Raw genomic sequence first — 17,102 nt, 5'->3', positions numbered from 1 at the left:
TTTTACCGGGGTCTAGAAATATCCAAGGATGAATTCCGAAACCTGATATGTTGCTGGGCGATGGTTGTAGTGACGACTGATTGATAAAAAATCTAAATACCTATATATATATATACAATCATATTTTTGATCTGAGTACTTGGATGTTGTGTGCCGGAGTTTTGATAAATTATTTTACCAAAACACTTCTGCAGGTTTCGTTCCTCGTGGAAAAGAGTACTCTCTGTTGATGGCTAACCGTAGGCGTAGCCAAATGTCCAATAGTGGCTCTAGTGAGAGTGATGATTCTGACTATTATCTTTCAGAGTCGGATACTTCCCAACCCCTCGGTGGGTCATGCGTTGGGATTAATCCTGAGACTCGATCTTTAGCCTCATGTGGACTTTCCAAAAGAGATCAGCCATTAAAGAGTCCCTTATTGGAGGATGTCCATGAACCGAGTGAACTTTTGGGTGATGACTTGGGCGATGCTTTGACTAGTCAAGATCTGGAGAGTTTGCGTGAAGTGCTTAGGATACCATCGGAGTGCGACCTTAAGGTTCCGGGGCCTAAACATAATTGTCACGACCCACCGCCGGGTTATTTCACTATTTTCCTTGAACATTTTACTAACGGTTTGGTGTTTCCTCCACAAACTTTGTTAGTGAACTTGGTCGACAGTTTCGGTATTAGCTTTAGTCAACTATCCCCGAATGCCCTTATAGTCTTTACGGCCTTTTGCCATAAGGTAAAGGGAATTCAAATGCCTCCAAGTGTAGAATTGTTCCACTCACTTTTCTCGGGATGCAGGAGTAAACCGGATTCATTTATCTACTTCCAACCTCGACCTAAATGTAAATTTTTGTCCCGAATTCCTTCCCCAAAGAGTTTTTGGAAATCCCAATTTTTTTACGCCAAGGACTGCGGGTGGGGAATACCTGCGGTTTGGAGCTCGGGACTTCGGAAAATTGCAATGACAGAAACTCACCATGCGCTGCAACTTCAATGCCGAGACTTAGGTCTCTTTGAAGAGTTTTTTAATATTGGGAGTTTAAATAGCGCTGGTATAGATATACATATATATATATTTTTTTATATATATATATAAACTTATTTATTTAATTATTCCTTGCTTGCTGTTTCTCTTTGGCCTTGCTTTTCCATGTTCGCATTATAATTTGTTGTTTTAAATTTTGTTATCTGACATCTCTGACCCATTGTCTATTTGCAGGCAACAAGTTCGACTTGGCAGGGATCCGGGCTCGCAAGGCCGTTGTAGGGAGGCGCTCCCCGATTGCGGGGAATAGCCGAGCACCTACAAGTCGTGCGGCTTTAGAATCTCGTGAGATCATCCGAAGAGGGTTCCCTCGAAGCCGCTCCGAGCATTATCGTGGGCCTGAGTCTAACGCGCCAAAGAAAAATAACTTTTCTCCGTCAAACAGAGTTTTGGAGGCTCAACCTTCGAATGGAGGAAAAGAGGATAAAAAACGAGGTCACGAGGTGGCGCAAAAGAAGGATGCTGAAGAGATATCAAAAAATGTTAAGAGGGTCCGTGCGGACGATCAAGGGACGTCTTCCAAGACTCCGCGTGCTAAGCATATCTTCGTGGATGGGGTCAATCATAAGGAGAAGGCTGACTCTTTTTGGGACTTAGAAGACCCAAAGATTGGGTGGAAGAAGGGACGGAGTATTGTGGGGGACCATGACATGGTCCACTTGGTGTCATTGCCTACAGATTCATTTGCGCACTCTCTTGCGTGGAACTCGTGTCAGGTAGTGTGTTGATTATGCTAGCATCTTGCTGATTTTGTCGGCGTGCTAATTGTTTATTCTACTTGTTGCAGGGTTTGTCATTAGCATGTGCTGTACGAGTTCGGGAGGAAAAATTGCGGAACGATCAAGACAAGTGGCGAGAAGAGGTTTCTCGTGTGAAGGAGGAGAATTGCCGTCTTATCGAGGAGAAGAATAAAATCAGTGCGGAACTTCTTCAAGTGCAGAGAAAACTTGCTGACAAAGTAAAAGATCTTGCAATCCTTGAAGAGAAACATTCTGCAGAGTTGAAGACTGGTGGCCAGTTTCTTGAGTCTGAGGCAGGCAAAACTTTTCTGAAAAATGTTGAGGAAAAAAGTGTTCGGACTTTCAAAGCGTCTGATGCCTTTCGCGATGACGTTCTTGATCAGGCCATGACAATTCATGATGACGTGGTGTTGGACTGTCGAGATCAGTTGAGGAAGACTGGACATGTGCCAGAAGAGGTAGTGATGATGATTGAGCCTAGCGTCTTGGAGATAAGCAGAATCTCCATTGACGATATCCCATTGGGGGATGCCGAGATGATCGAGGCATTGGATCTTCAGGCTGCAGAAGAAGAAACATAGTATTACGCCGCACTTATCGTCATTCTTTATCTTTGATTTTCATTCGTTACTATTGTAGTTACTCTATTCGCTTTTATTTTTGGTACTTCAATATGTACTGGATAGTTGTTTGGGAATTAACGCTCTTTATTCTATATATCTGCTGGATTTGTTTTACGCGGGAGCTTCGTATGTTATGCTAACGCAATGCTTAGTTTTATACTTGGGAGGAGATCAATCTCCCAATATTTTGTCTCAAAGGGAAGTCCTAAACCCCCATTAAGGGTGGTAAGGTATCCCGGGACTTATGTCGTCGTTGACCTCTTATAGTGTCGTCATGCCGGCGATCCCGCGAGGTTGGCCAGACCCCTTTTTTTTTTTTTGTTCGGGAAACCTTTGACGACTACATGGGTATATAAGTGACGATTTGAGCATTAGCGCTTGGAGTATTACACACAACTATTAATTGCTAATAACGGAGAGAAAATCGACAGCTTTATTGAAACTCGCAACGGTGGAATTACATGGAGAAAAATGCAAAACTTAAACAACAAGATGTAAATTTTATTCTTTTATTCAGCTGCGTCCATCTATGGGTAAAACTTCCTCAAATTTGCTACATTCCATGGCCGAGGTAGTACTATCCCATCTTGGTGTTGGAGGCGATAAGTTCCTATCTTGACTATCTCAACTACTTTGTAAGGGCCTTCCCATTTGGGGTCAAGTTTGCCGACGGGGCGCAAGACATCCACTTTTCTCATGACCAGATCGCCTACCTGGAAGGCTCTTGGCTTTACTCGATCATTGTAAGCTCTAGCCATGCGTGCTCTGTATCTCTCTGCTCGGACTGATGCTTCATCTCGCAGTTCATCGATCATATCCAAAGAGGCTCGAAGGGCCTGATCATTTTCGAGTTGCATGTATTGTTTTACCCTTAACAAGGTCTCTCCTATCTCGGCGGGGGCTACAGCTTCGACACCGTGTACCAAGTTGAAAGGAGACTCCCCTGTCGACGAGCGAGGTGTAGTTCGGTATGCCCACAAGGCGCTCGGCAATTCTTCCACCCAATTGCCTTTAGCCTTGCCGAGACGGGTCTTCAGATGCTGCAATATAGTTCGGTTAGTTACCTCTGTTTGCCCATTGGCTTGTGGATTTCCAACCGATGTAAAAAACTGCCTGATAGAGAGACCTTCACACCACTCCTTTAATTTTCTTCCAGAGAACTGCGTGCCATTATCCGAGATCAGCGCTCGGGGAATCCCGAATCTACACACTATGTTTTTCCACAAGAAGCTTATCACTTCTTTCTCCGAAATTTTCGCCAACGCCTCTGCTTCAACCCACTTTGTGAAGTAATCTACGGCAACTATGAGAAATTTTCTCTGTCCCGTAGCTGGGGGAAAAGGTCCTACCAAGTCCATTCCCCACTGGGCAAAAGGCAGGGGACTTTCCAGTGGTTGCAGCAACGTCGCGGGTTGATGGTGGAGATTGGCATGCTCTTGGCAAGCTCGACAGTGCTTCACCAACTCTAATGCGTCTTTCTTCATGGTCGGCCAAAAGTAACCTTGCCGTAAGGTTTTCCCGGCCAATGCTTTCCCTCCTAAGTGGTTTCCACAAATCCCTTCGTGGATCTCGCGGAGAACGTAATCAGCCTTGCTCAGAGTTAGGCACTTCAGAAATGGTTGACTATAGCCTCGTTTGTAGAGCTCTCCATCTATGATTGTGAATCGCGCAGCTCTTACCCTTAGCTTGCGTGCGACGGCAGGATCTTGGGGAAGATCGTTGTGCTTTAGGTAGGTAATAATTTCGTCTTTCCAACTTGGTTCTTGTCCTTCTAAGCACAATATATTGCATGTGGTCTCTTCTGCTTCCTCCTTACTGACCGTCAAGAAGGTGATCTTCCTACTGTCGATGTTTGTCCAAGAACTAGCTAATTTAGCTAGACGGTCTGCCACTTCATTTTTTGCCCTAGGCACTTGTTTTATGTCACAACTCTCTAAGAGAGCGAGTAACTCATTGACCCGAGTCACGTACTCGGTCATCTTTTCCTCTTTGGCTTCATAAGTTCCATTGACCTGGTTAACGACCAACTGGGAATCACTATGCACCACTAAACTTCTTGCTCCAGCCGATAGGGCCAACTTAATTCCTGCTATGAGCGCTTCGTACTCGGCCTCATTGTTTGATGCAGAAAACAGCAATTTGATAGAATACTGAAATATATCACCTTGAGGACTCTCTAGCACCACCCCGGCTCCACTCCCATGCACGGTGGAGGATCCGTCAACATAGACCACCCAAGTTGGGATGGAGCACTCTGCTTCATTAGTCGTCATTTCAACGAGAAAATCTGCGAGGACCTGCGCTTTAATAGCTGGGCGAGGTTGGAATTCAATTCCAAATTCGCTCAGCTCAACAGCCCACTTAACCATTCGCCCAGATGCCTCTAGACCAGATAGCACTTGCTTGAGAGGGTGATTGGTAAGCACGACCACTTGGTGACATAGTAAGTATGGGCGTAATTTCCTTGTTGCAGTTACTAAGGCTAGCGCTAATTTCTCGATGTTGGTATATCGGAGCTCTGCCCCTTGCAATGTCCTACTGACGTAATATACGGGTCTATGCTCTCTTCCCACATTCACCACGAGCACAGCACTGATTGCGTCAGACGAGGTTTCCAGATAGAGCAACAACGTGTCCCATGATTGGGGCTTTGTTAGGAGTGGTGGTGTAGTCAAATACTTCTTCAGCTCTTCGAATGCCTGCTGACATTCCTCCGACCACTTGAACCCCTTTCCCTGTCTTAGAATTCTGAAAAAGGGCAAACCTTTGTCTGCAGCTCTAGAAATGAAACGATTCAACGCAGTCAGTCTCCCCATTAATTCTTGTACCCCTTTCACACTTCGTGGCGGACTCATGCTCAAGATCGCCTTTATCTTCTCGGGGTTTGCTTCTATTCCTCTTTGCGAAACCATGAATCCAAGGAACTTGCCACCCCGCACACCGAAAGAACATTTTTCCGGATTCAGCTTCATTTGATACTTTCGTAACACTCCAAAACATTCTTCGAGGTCATCCACATGCTTGACTGCCTGAACACTTTTCACAATCATGTCGTCTATGTATACTTCCATGTTCCTCCCAATCATGTTCGTGAACATCTTGTTCACCAATCGCTGATATGTTGCTCCAGCGTTCTTAAGTCCAAAGGGCATCACCTCATAGCAATAGATCCCTCGATCGGTGATGAAACTCGCTTTTTCTTGATCTTCGGGTGCCAATCTTAACTGATTGTACCCTTGGTGGGCATCGAGAAAACTGAGCAGTTCGCATCCTGCAGTCGAGTCAACCAATAAATCGATTCGAGGTAATGGGAAAAGATCTTTGGGGCATGCCTTGTTTAAATCAGTGAAATCTATGCAAAGACGCCATTTTCCACCATTTTTTGGGACTAGAACAACATTTGCCAACCACTCCGGGTATGACACAGGTCTGACGTAGTTGGCTCTTATGAGTTTTTCAACTTCTTCGGCTATATGTTTGTTTTTCTCCGGGCCAAAAGACCTCTTTTTTTGCTTAATTGGTTTCATCTGTGGATTCACATTAAGATGATGGAGCGCGTACTCAGGGGGTATCCCAGGTAATGGCCCGTCACCCCAGGCGAATGCATCGGTGTTGCGTTGCAAAAAAGCTACTAAAGCGCTCTCCACCTTTTCTGACAGATCGGATCCGATCTTGAGGGTTTTTTTCGGGTCACCTGGTACTATTTCAATGCGCTTGAGAGCCTCCGTTGCGGTCATTCTTTCTCTGTCCTCTGACTTCCCCTCTACCAGGTGTATTCCATTGTCACTTGAATCTTGCTCAAGCTTCTGCTTCTTCCCTTTTATGGAATCTATCCCGGGTCCTTGCCTCCTCCGAGTTTCCACCGCGTCTTGCAAAATAGAAGCATGACATTCCCTAGCAAGCCTGCTATCTCCAACTGCTTCTCCTGTTCCGTCAGAAGTCGGGAACTTCAATTTCATGTGATAAGTGGACGCGACGGCGCGAAACAAGTTTAGGCTTGGACGGCCTAGTATTACGTTGTATGCCGAGGGAGCTTTCACTACTAGAAACTTTACCATTTTCGTGCTCCGTCTTGGATAAGATCATAATGAAATGGGTAGAGTAACTTCTCCCATTGCTTCAACTACTTCTCCTGCAAAACCGACGAGAGGTGTTTTCACTTGCGCTAGTTGAACATTGCCTAGACCCAGCTTCTGGAATGCCTCATGAAAAATGATGTCTGCCGAGCTTCCTGAGTCTATCAATATTTTTTTTACCCAAAAATTAGAAATCGTAGCAGAAATTATTAAGGCATCGTTGTGTTCTCCCCGAGGGAATTCCAAATCCTCACTCCCAAAGGTCATGTCAACATCTATCATGGATACCTCGTTTATCGGCTGAATCGCGGCTAAGTGCGAGGAAGTGTGATTTGTTCTGGCGGCGCGCGCGAGATTTTTTCTTGCACGGTTTGAATCTCCGCAAGCGGGCCCTCCAGTTATGACAGATATGATGCCCCCAGTGGGCAGGTTCTCATCTCTATGCTTGGCTTTCTCGCTCATCTCACCTTGTTCCTGTCTCTGCCCATGCGGACGATCGTCGTCACGACGCCTATTGTCTCGCTGCTGACCACGACGCCTATCCACGTAGTCATTTAAATATCCTCGCTTGATCAACTTTTCTATCTCAGCACGAAGGCTGAAACAATCTTCGGTGGAATGACCTTTATCTTTGTGGAAACGACAATACTTGTCAGATCTCTGACGCTTAGGATTTTCCTTCATTGGGCGCGGGGGTTGTAACAAACCCTGTTGCTCTGCCACTACCAGTATCTCTGACAAACGTGCCTTCAAAGGAGTATACTGGAGCCGTGGGCTTTGAGCTGTTCGCTTCTCCTCTCTTCTTCCCCCTTCCGGTCTCTCTTCTTCCCTTCTTCTCTTCCCCAAGTACCTCGGTTCGATAGCCTCCTCTATTCGTATATATTTTTCGGCTCTCTCCAACAATTCCTCCAATGAATTAGGGGGTTTCCCAGCTATCGATTCCTTGAATTTCCTGTGGCGGAGGTTCTGCTGTATTATTCCGGCTAACAGGTCATGGTTAACATGGGGAACTTCATGCACAGCCTGCGTAAATCGTTGCACGTATTCACGCAGGCCCTCACCCTCTTTCTGAATTACAGTAAACAAGTAAGCTGCAGTTTTTGGGTACTTCTTATTGATAGAGAATTGGTGGAGGAAACGCTGAGTCAGGTTCTCCAAACTATCTATGGTCCCTGAGGGGAGCTTGTTGAACCAAGCAAGCGCTCGGCCAGCTAGCGTAGTTCGGAAGATCTTGCAGTAAGCGGCATCGCTGATATCGTACAAGTCAGCTTTCGCATAAAATCTGTCGAGATGCTCTTGCGGGTCGCCTGTTCCATCAAACTCTGGCAAGTTGGGGATTTTCATTCCTGCTGGCAATGACTCAGCCAATATGGCGGTGGTAAAAGGGCTGCGCCGAGCAGGTAAAATGGCCAGGTGGCTATCTTGTCCACTCAAAGTGCGTGATCCCTGTGCGTAAGTAGGGAGTGTGGCACTTTCTCTATGTGTGTGGGGACGATGCGTTCGACCATCTGATTCAGCTTCTCTGTGCGTCTTATCCTTGTTCCTTAACGTATCGCCAGGGTCACGAGAAGATGAATTGTCTCCAGGAGTCGTTTCACCGGTATCAGTATGTTGGCGGTGCGCTAGCGCCTGGGCAACTGCTTCGGCCGCGGCGCGAGCGGCTGTTTCTTTAACCAAGGCCTCCAACGCTTCGCGGGTGATGAGCATTTCTTGCTGCGGAGGAGGCTGAGGTGGGCGTCCCTCCCTAGTAGCATCGCGAGAAGAGTGCGAACGAGTGTGCATCCTCGAGTGACGAAGTAACGTTCCCACAGACGGCGCCAAGCTGATGTAGCTAAAATAAACTTGCCCACTTGGCCCGTAAACGAGCTCGCCTGGCTGGTAAACGGATCCACGTAGACAATACACGGCTAATTGCTGGGTGTCACCTGCGTCACGAACACTCGTCAGGAAGCGCCGGGAGGATTCCCGGCGTAGGCACTCCGACGCTCAAGTCAGTAAACAATTCAGAGAAAACTCAGAGAATTTAAGAGCTTTAGAGGAAAAATGAGAGCATACCTTGAATAATGAGAGACATCCTCTATTTATAGGAATTTCGAGAGTGCCTAGTGGGCTTGGGCCTTTACAAGCAATTTGGGCTTTAACATTGAATGGGCCAACTAATATAATTACTAATTGGACTATCACCAAAAATTAAATAGGAACATTACCTATCAATTATAAACACACACACACATCTCATAAAATAGCTCGATTAGAAAAGATAAAAAATAAATAAACCAATCATTGTGATGAAATTTCGGCTGCAAAAATTCTTATTTTTTAACATATATAAAAATCGTACTTTGGATTCTTTGTTTCTGTGTTACTTCATAAAGATTTTCAAGTTCATGCGCCACTTCACATTAAATCACTTTCGCTAAAGTTAATGCACTCAACGTGGACATAAATCTATAGCATTATCGTCGTTGTATTAGCTGTTTTTTAGGGATGAAAAAGAAGACAGATTGGGAAGACGTTTACAACATCAGAAAAAAATAACGACAATGATTTTTAAATTAATCAGGAAACGATTAAAATATATTGATGAGTTTTGAAATTATTTGAGTCAAATCCATATTTTGATATGACAAAAACTTGTGTAAGACGGTCTTACGAGTCGTATTTTATGAGACGGATATCTTATTTGGGTCATCAATGAAAAATTATTACTTTTTATTGTGAATATCGGTAGAGTGGGTCGTATTTTGTGAGACGGATCTCTTATTTGAGTCATCCATGAAAAAATATTACTTTTTATGCTAAAAATATTATTTTTTATTATGAATTATTTCACTGATAAAAATGAGTGAAACCGTATCAGATTTACTCAATAGAGATATGGTGACTGACAGCAACCTTATGGCTGCTTCTGGAGATCTATCGATCATTTATCATTTGTTTTTGTTTTTAAAAACAAAATCCTTGGGGAAAGCAAAAAATTAAAATAAAATAAAATAGGAGGTGGATACAAGTGCAGCACCTCCTTTAACTTCAACCGCACATTATTCTCCACAAAAAGAAAACAAAAAAAGAAAGAAAAAACTCTTTGTCGAACAATTGACGGGTGACCTAATTATAGGTAGTCCAACACATAACGGTGAACCTTGAGCTCTGATACCATGTTAAGATTGGAACTTGGACCTAACTCAACCCCAAAAGCTAGCTCAAAGGGAGAGGATTGTCCAAGTCAATATACACTACTCAAAAATTATTTATCCAACCGACGTTGGACGATTAACAGTGTCAAAATTTAAAGGAAGAAAACAAAACCCATTTCAGTTGTATCTCAAAGCTTCGTTGGGATTCGGCTACTCGAAGAATTTGCTCGATGGGAACCGTTATCGACTCCCATTTCTTGGCACTCACTGCCATTGTCACTGTGCGCATTATTCAGCAAAAAACTTTGTGTACGAATATATATTCTGTTTTTGTGGTGGGGTTGCTCAAGATAGTTGCTTTTGTTGTTTTTGCAGGTTGGCTATCAACTCTTCTTCTTCATAATCACAGCCCTTCTCAAAATCGATAAAATCACCGACTTTGCAGGTATTTTCATCCACCTTTCAAGTATGATGATTTTTTCGTCAGTTTTACCATACAATATGAAGTATTCTTTTCAAATATTGGTTGAAGAAGTTAAAACGACAATATTTTTAGATTTTATTTTTGTCACCTGTGAGATCATATGTCTTGATACTTCTGACTCCTGTATTAAGCTTTAATCTTGACGTTAAATCTTCTTTCGACATTTTCTTTAAAAGAAATTGTTATGATAATCGTGCTGTAATAAAATACTTTGTTAAGCTTGTCTTCTGTTTCCAAACTGATCTCACACTTGAAAATTGAGGCCTTGTTTAGTAGCATTATATGTTTATTGTGGAAAGAGTTTTTGGAAGATATAGAATAGAATAACATGGATTCTTTTTTTATTTTTTTTATATTTCCTTTGATGAAGAACTTTGATATAACTGTGTGAGAACTCTATGCATATGAGTTTAAGATTGTAAAATATTATGTTTTCAGTTAAAATACAATGTAACAAGATACTATTTGAAATTGTTGGAATAATAAACTGAACAAGGGCCAAAGGTTTTTGTTATTGGGCTGAGAATTGTGGTGACTAATTGGGAACTCTGTGAAGTTTGTATTTGAAGAAAGCAAGACTCTTTATATGATTGTTTAACTGTTTTACCAAGTCTTTGGTGTTGTATATCTTTTTGTAGATATTCTTTTTAGTTTTTTGTTACAGGTAGCACAAATTTTGTTGTTCTTGCTGTATTGACCTTGGTCGTGAAAGGATCATGGCACTTTCGCCAGGTGATCAATTCTGTTTAAATTTCTCATTTCAATCACTTCTTTGTGTCAACATTATTTTGCAAAGAAATTAGAAGCATCCCAGTTATATTTACAATTTTGAATTGTATCTCATCAGAAATGTATCAAATGATAATTGCTATTCACTACTGGATCTTTATTTAAAAAGAACTATGTATAGTACAATGGCATCAAATGTATATTAAATTTTTCCTGACGTCAGTTTAATTTTTTCTCTTAGTGGTTGAATTATTAAGTTCTATTTTCAGGTGGTTTTGTCCTTGTTTGCTATCATCTGGGGACTTCGTCTCTGCCTGTTTCTTCTGATGAGGTCTGACTCAGATAATTGTTCTCCTGAATATTTAGAAGATGCTTATATTTTTCTTTGAAAGAATGGTCTCTTGACTGGGGTTTGACAAAGTTTGATATTATTCAAGTGATGCCAACCAGGGATAAATTATTTAAAAAGGGATGTTTTGGTGCCACATAACGTATTTTCTTTTCCTTGCAGACCAGGAATTTTTCTTTCTTGTTATTTCTTACCTTTATTCTGAATTCAATATTGCGATTATTTGTCTTAGGATACTCCACTGGGGAGAGGATCGACGTTTTGATGAAATGCGCACTAATTTGGGAAAATTGGCAGTTTTTTGGATTTTCCAGGTTCCGTTGCTTGTTTAAATATGGAAAGAGTACCTAATGGTAACATCTCCCCCCGTCAATCTCCTTAGTTGCTCTTTTGCAGGCTGTCTGGGTGTGGACTGTGAGTTTACCTGTTACAATGGTTAATGCAAGTGATCGAAATCCTTCAGTTCAAGCCCGGGACATAATAGGGTGGATCATGTGGTCTATAGGCATTTTTGTTGAGGCAACCGCCGACCAACAGAAGTTGTTATTCAAAAACGCTCAAGAGAACAGGGGAAGGTGGTGCAATGCTGGGCTTTGGAAATACTCCCGTCACCCGAACTATTTTGGCGAGGTTCACTTCAGATATAGTCTCTGTCACTTCAAGTCAATATAATGAAATATGAACGTGATATTTTCTGTTCATTTTCTAGGAATTTTCTTTTACCTTATAAAATTATATGCATTTTGTGCTCAGATACTTCTCTGGTGGGGTATTTTTGTGGCTGCAACACCTGTACTAAAAAATGCTGAATGGCTAGTCATCTTTGGCCCAATATTTCTTACCTTACTGCTCCTTTTTCTCAGTGGCCTACCACGTCTCGAGGTTGCTAATTTAGTTTCTTTACTTGAAATCGACCGTTACTCGTCCGAACATGCATTTTACTGAAAGTTTGCATCAATAGGAATCTGCGGACAAAAAATATGGAAATGTATCTGCTTACATACACTACAAAAGAACTACGAGGTTGGTGTTCCCGTTCTTTACCTACTTTTGCTGTAAAATGTTGTGATTAAAGTGATAATCATCCAGTCATTTTTTTGTGCAGTCCTCTCATTTTACTTCCCCCTGCTTTGTACGGGAATTTGCCATCATGGTTCAAAGCAACATTTCTGTTTGAGCTTCCTCTCTACAGTCGCAGCCTTCCCCAAGAAAGCTGGTCAGATTACCTTAATTTTTAAAAATAATATGTATGCCTAAATTTATTTTGCCAATGAAGTTTAACCATACCATTGCTGCTTGTTGCGTACACTGCATTTACCATTTTCCATCCATCTCAACTTAAATCCACCTTTGTTACTCTCATAAAAAAGGGGAAAAAAAAGAAATTCACAATTGTAATTTTTCGTCTTAAATTAACAAAAAATGCCATTGATAAAAATCTGTTTGAGGTATTATGCTGCTACCATCATGATAGTTGAATTGAAATGCTGGTAGTGAATTACCTGTTTCTCGAACCGAAATCGTGGATACTCATCATTGGAGATTCACTCGCCATTCGCATTTATGTCTCCATATAGATGAAATTAGAATGTAGACTCTGTTATCGGCTGCTTTCAAATGAAGATATATTGTGGTATATTCTCATTTTGGCACTAGAGCTAGAAATTTGATCTTTTCTTCATCTTTGCACCCGAGGAGAAATCTTATGTCATGCATATTAATTTACATACCGATGACAATTTAGTGAGTATGATGTCGAAAAATATCCGTTTCCATGCAAGGAATAGAAGACGGAAAGAGAACGATGCAGGGAAGATAAGTTAAGTATTATTGCACAATCTACAGCAGCTCGCTCGCGCTGCCGACTTCTCTCGTGACTACTGCTAAAAATGTTCTTATTTACCAGGAAAGATCTCACAACCCATTATTTTGTTCATTTTTTGTATGTAAATATTCTTTGAATAATCCAAGTCTTTTAATACCATTTGTAAAACTGCGGACTGGTTTTCGTTTTTCTCTATGAGGTTGTGTTCGAACAGTTGAGATTTTGTGGCTTTTCAATCCTTCGTTTTGAGCTTGGTTTATACAAATAGATTCATGTAATAACCACAGTTTTCAATGATAAATATTATTTATAAAAGCTCTATGAGATCATCTTACGATCTTACAGATCAATTTTGTAAGACATATTTCTAACCTGATCTGATTTATTTTATATATCAAAATTATTATTATTTTTGTATATATGAACCCGTGCAATCCATATATAATGGATATAAATAGGTGAGATCGATTTGAATATTAAGAAGTACAGGAATTTTGCTTAGCGGATTTACGAATCTTGATTCAAATTATTAATTTCATAAACAAGAGCGTAAAAAGAAGAAGAAGAAGCAAATTAAGTAAGAAAAAGTGATGAAATGATGTTATTTTGCAGCCAATTTAGGGAAAATAATAGGTGTAAAGTCCAAGTGATTTAACTCTAATTTAATATTTTGGACAAGATATGACATCACAAATAGAGATTAACGTCAACTAAAAAATTAATATTAAACAAGAATCAAACCAATCAAAAGATAAAATAAGACTAATATTTAAATATTTTTTTAATCTCATAATAATTATAAAATTCTTGAAATAAAATCATTCTACGCGAATCATAATTATTTCATATATCACATGAATATTAATTTTATTAATCGATAAGAAAGTATATGGACCGTTTACGTAACCAGGAATTTAAAATCAGGTACATAAAAACTTCAAAAAAAATTCTCGTTAATGAAAAATATTATTTTTTATTAAAAATTTATATAAGTAAATAAAATTATATCATTTTTAAAAAAAAATCTATGCTTAATAAAATTTCAATTTTGAATCTAAGAATATTAGGTTAAGAATATTAGGTGAGATGAATTTACTAGATCACGAGAACAATTGGTTTTTTCTTCTTGAGTCGGCCGGGAGGGGAATTCCGACTCCACGACAGTTTGGCATTTTGGTTGGTGATGACTTTCAAATGTTATTTTATTTCTCTTGTTTCATGATTAATCCATTGAAATTTTTTGTGCTTTTTCCTAAATATTTTACATCAACTCAATTTATAAAAGTTAATTATATTTTTATGTTATCTAAAATATTATATATATATATATATATATTATTTTAGATAACATAAAAATATAATTAACTTTCATATATTTTACAGTAATTTTATTTAGTAAAATTGTGATATATTTAAATTTGTATAAAAAAATAAACATGTAGATTGCTTTTAAATATATATAATATTTTATTCATGATAACATTCTTGTCATTATTTTAGGAGAATAATATATTGTAAAACTGCGATATATCACATAGCCTACATTTATGACCAATATTTGTATATCTACTAGATGAATATCGCATCAACAATTGATATATAGATTATATATATATATACATATATATATATATATATATATATATATATATATATATATATTGTTCTATCAATCTATTGCACACTCTTTAATGTAGTTGACCAAAAGTTGGTGTGACGAACAAAAGATGTTACAAAAATGGTAAAAACTTGTGTGAGACTGTCTCACGGGTCGTATTTTGTGAGACAGATCTTTATTTGGATAATCCATGGAAAAGTATTACTTTTTATGCTAAGAGTATTACTTTTTATTGTGAATATGGGTAGGGTTGACCCGTCTCACATATTGTGATCCGTGAGACGGTCTCACATGAGACCTACTCTACAAAAATATAGTGTTCCACCATCATTTATTTATTTATTTATTTTATAAAAATAATAAAGATTCTGTATGTATCATCCTCTTTTATCCCTCTCCACATAACTCCATCGACCACTACAATGTCCCGTCCACGAATATACCTACCAAACTTACCAACCAAGTGTCGACTACAAATATATTTTTAAGTTTAATGTATAATTTTGAAATGTTATATTTTTTGTCCAATGAGGTTAAAATTATTTTGTCATGCAATTATTATTTTTGATTAGAGAACAATTGAAATATGACGTTTAACTTACTGTATAGTTTAAATATAGTATACTGTTGGTTAACAAATATAAATTTTTGTAAGTTGGTAAGTTATTGTATCAGAGTTAAGATCACATGTTCGATTCTCAATAATTGAAAGAAGTGCAACTACTGTGAGATGATTTTAGGAGTGCAACATTTACTTCTGTTAGAGAGCGATTGAAACATGATACTTGATCAGTTGTTCTTTGGTTTAAACGATTTGAACTGTATTATTATAACTAATATAATTTTTAATAAAATGAGAAGCTTTCCCACACATACGGTAAAAAAATGCAATAAAAATATCCTCAGAGGTTCCAAAGAGTACCAATCAAACCATAAAAATCAACGACTCTTAAAACAATAAAACTAAAATTAAAATGCAAAAGAATTTTTTTTAAAAAACCATATTAAAAAATTAAAAACCCAAAATATAGTCGATTTAAAATCTTATTTAAATAAATCATATATATATATATGTATTATATATATATATATATATATATATATATATATATATATGTATTATATATGTGTGTGTGTGTGTGTGTGTAATTCACATAAAAATATTATAAACATATATAACTCATGCATGTAATAATAAAAGGAGCATGGAGAAGAGATAAAGGAAAAAATGATACAGGCACGCGCACTAAGCTTATATGTGACACTTTTAACATATGATCCAATTTAACTCACAACAACCCACCAAATTTGTGATTTCAGTAACCAATACCGACTACTTACCCACAATTTAGTGGTTTATATCAGTGTTTTTATAACCGGACCGTTAATCGAACCGGTCAAGCCTTAAAAAATGGTTCAACCGGTTCAACCGAACGGTCGAACCGGATCAATAAAATTAATATTTTATTTATTTTATATAATAAATAAAATAGTAAAATATTGATTATTTATGTTTTTATAGTTTTTACTTAATTTTTAAGATGAAAATTACAACAAATATCCAAATAAACACCACTTTTCCGGTTTTTCCGGGTTTTAACCGGTTTCCGGTTTTTCCGGTTTTTTCCAGTTTAACCGGATTTTAACCGGTTTTTTTCGGTTAAACCGGTTTTCCGGTTTTTTCCTTATCTCCGGACCGATCTGGAGGACGGTTCGCGGTTGAACCGGTCCGACCGGCCGGTCCGGTCCGGTTTTGAAAACAGTGGTTTATATATACATAAATATACATATAAAATTATATTTTTGATCTTATATATTTGTCTATTTGAAATTTAATTTATTTATGTTGTCGAATTCAAGTTTTAGTTATGTATCTTTCCATTTTTTGTATTTTTTTAATCAGAAATGTTGACGCCAAATTAGCTCTGCATCGATGTCACATCAGCATACGTCAAAAAAACAGCAAAATTGCAACAACAAACAAAATCATAATTAGCATATTAAAACTGAATTTTGACAAAATGCATGACCAAAATTCACAAAAAGATAAATATACATTGACCAAAATTGCAATTTATCTCTCTCTCTCTCTCTCATACACAGACGTATATATACATACACAGTTTTGACATACTTCAGGTTCATCATGCACATTTATGTCATGAGCACCGATGAAATGACAGACACTTATTGAATGTACAATTTCCCTCAGTTTACATCCAATATATGAATGTCACCTCATATATGTGATCATATAAGTTTTCACAATAAATATACAGCATATCAAAGCTATATATATTGGAATATGCATGCATGTTGACTAGGGATACCCTAATTAATTTAGAAAATGACAAATTTAGGAAGAAATATAACTTTTAAACTGGCATTGAACATATTTTATTTTTCTTGGAAAACTTCAAGTAGCATCCAAATTATATGATATATTTTTAAAAAATAATAAAATAAAATTGAAGGCCAGTCACTA

General features: G+C 38.6%; 3 protein-coding genes across 6 annotated transcripts; 2 read left to right on the top strand and 1 right to left on the bottom strand.

Annotated features, from left to right (window-relative positions):
* Window positions 1-229: 229 nt before the first annotated feature.
* On the top strand, window positions 230-2,396 carry LOC140802868 (uncharacterized). The gene is made up of 3 exons (XM_073158488.1): window positions 230-1,043; window positions 1,211-1,752; window positions 1,824-2,396. Exons 1-3 carry the CDS (start codon window positions 230-232, stop codon window positions 2,355-2,357), a joined length of 1,890 nt encoding a protein of 629 aa, XP_073014589.1. The 3' UTR covers window positions 2,358-2,396.
* A 4,085-nt stretch (window positions 2,397-6,481) lies between these two features.
* On the bottom strand, window positions 6,482-8,257 carry LOC140802867 (uncharacterized). The gene has a single exon (XM_073158487.1). It carries the CDS (start codon window positions 8,255-8,257, stop codon window positions 6,482-6,484), a length of 1,776 nt encoding a protein of 591 aa, XP_073014588.1.
* A 1,505-nt stretch (window positions 8,258-9,762) lies between these two features.
* LOC140803337 (uncharacterized) lies at window positions 9,763-13,219 on the top strand. 4 transcript variants are annotated; one of them, XM_073159176.1, is made up of 10 exons: window positions 9,763-9,893; window positions 9,988-10,057; window positions 10,761-10,828; window positions 11,095-11,156; window positions 11,407-11,488; window positions 11,571-11,804; window positions 11,928-12,056; window positions 12,136-12,197; window positions 12,280-12,390; window positions 12,962-13,219. In XM_073159176.1, coding segments are annotated over exons 1-10 (870 nt in total). In that variant the 5' UTR covers window positions 9,763-9,842; the 3' UTR covers window positions 12,963-13,219. The 4 variants fall into 4 exon arrangements, with proteins under 4 accessions (XP_073015277.1, XP_073015276.1, XP_073015278.1 ...); XM_073159175.1 differs by having other exon boundaries at window positions 12,956-13,219; XM_073159177.1 differs by having other exon boundaries at window positions 9,828-9,893; window positions 10,761-10,831; window positions 11,099-11,156; window positions 12,956-13,219.
* The last annotated feature ends 3,883 nt before the right edge of the window (window positions 13,220-17,102 follow it).

The sequence above is a fragment of the Primulina eburnea genome, chromosome 10 (genome assembly GCF_022965805.1).
Source record: "Primulina eburnea isolate SZY01 chromosome 10, ASM2296580v1, whole genome shotgun sequence".
In the NCBI taxonomy this organism is placed as follows: domain Eukaryota; kingdom Viridiplantae; phylum Streptophyta; class Magnoliopsida; order Lamiales; family Gesneriaceae; genus Primulina; species Primulina eburnea.
Note: the sequence above shows the minus strand (reverse complement) of the source record. Positions and strands in the feature narration are given on the sequence as shown.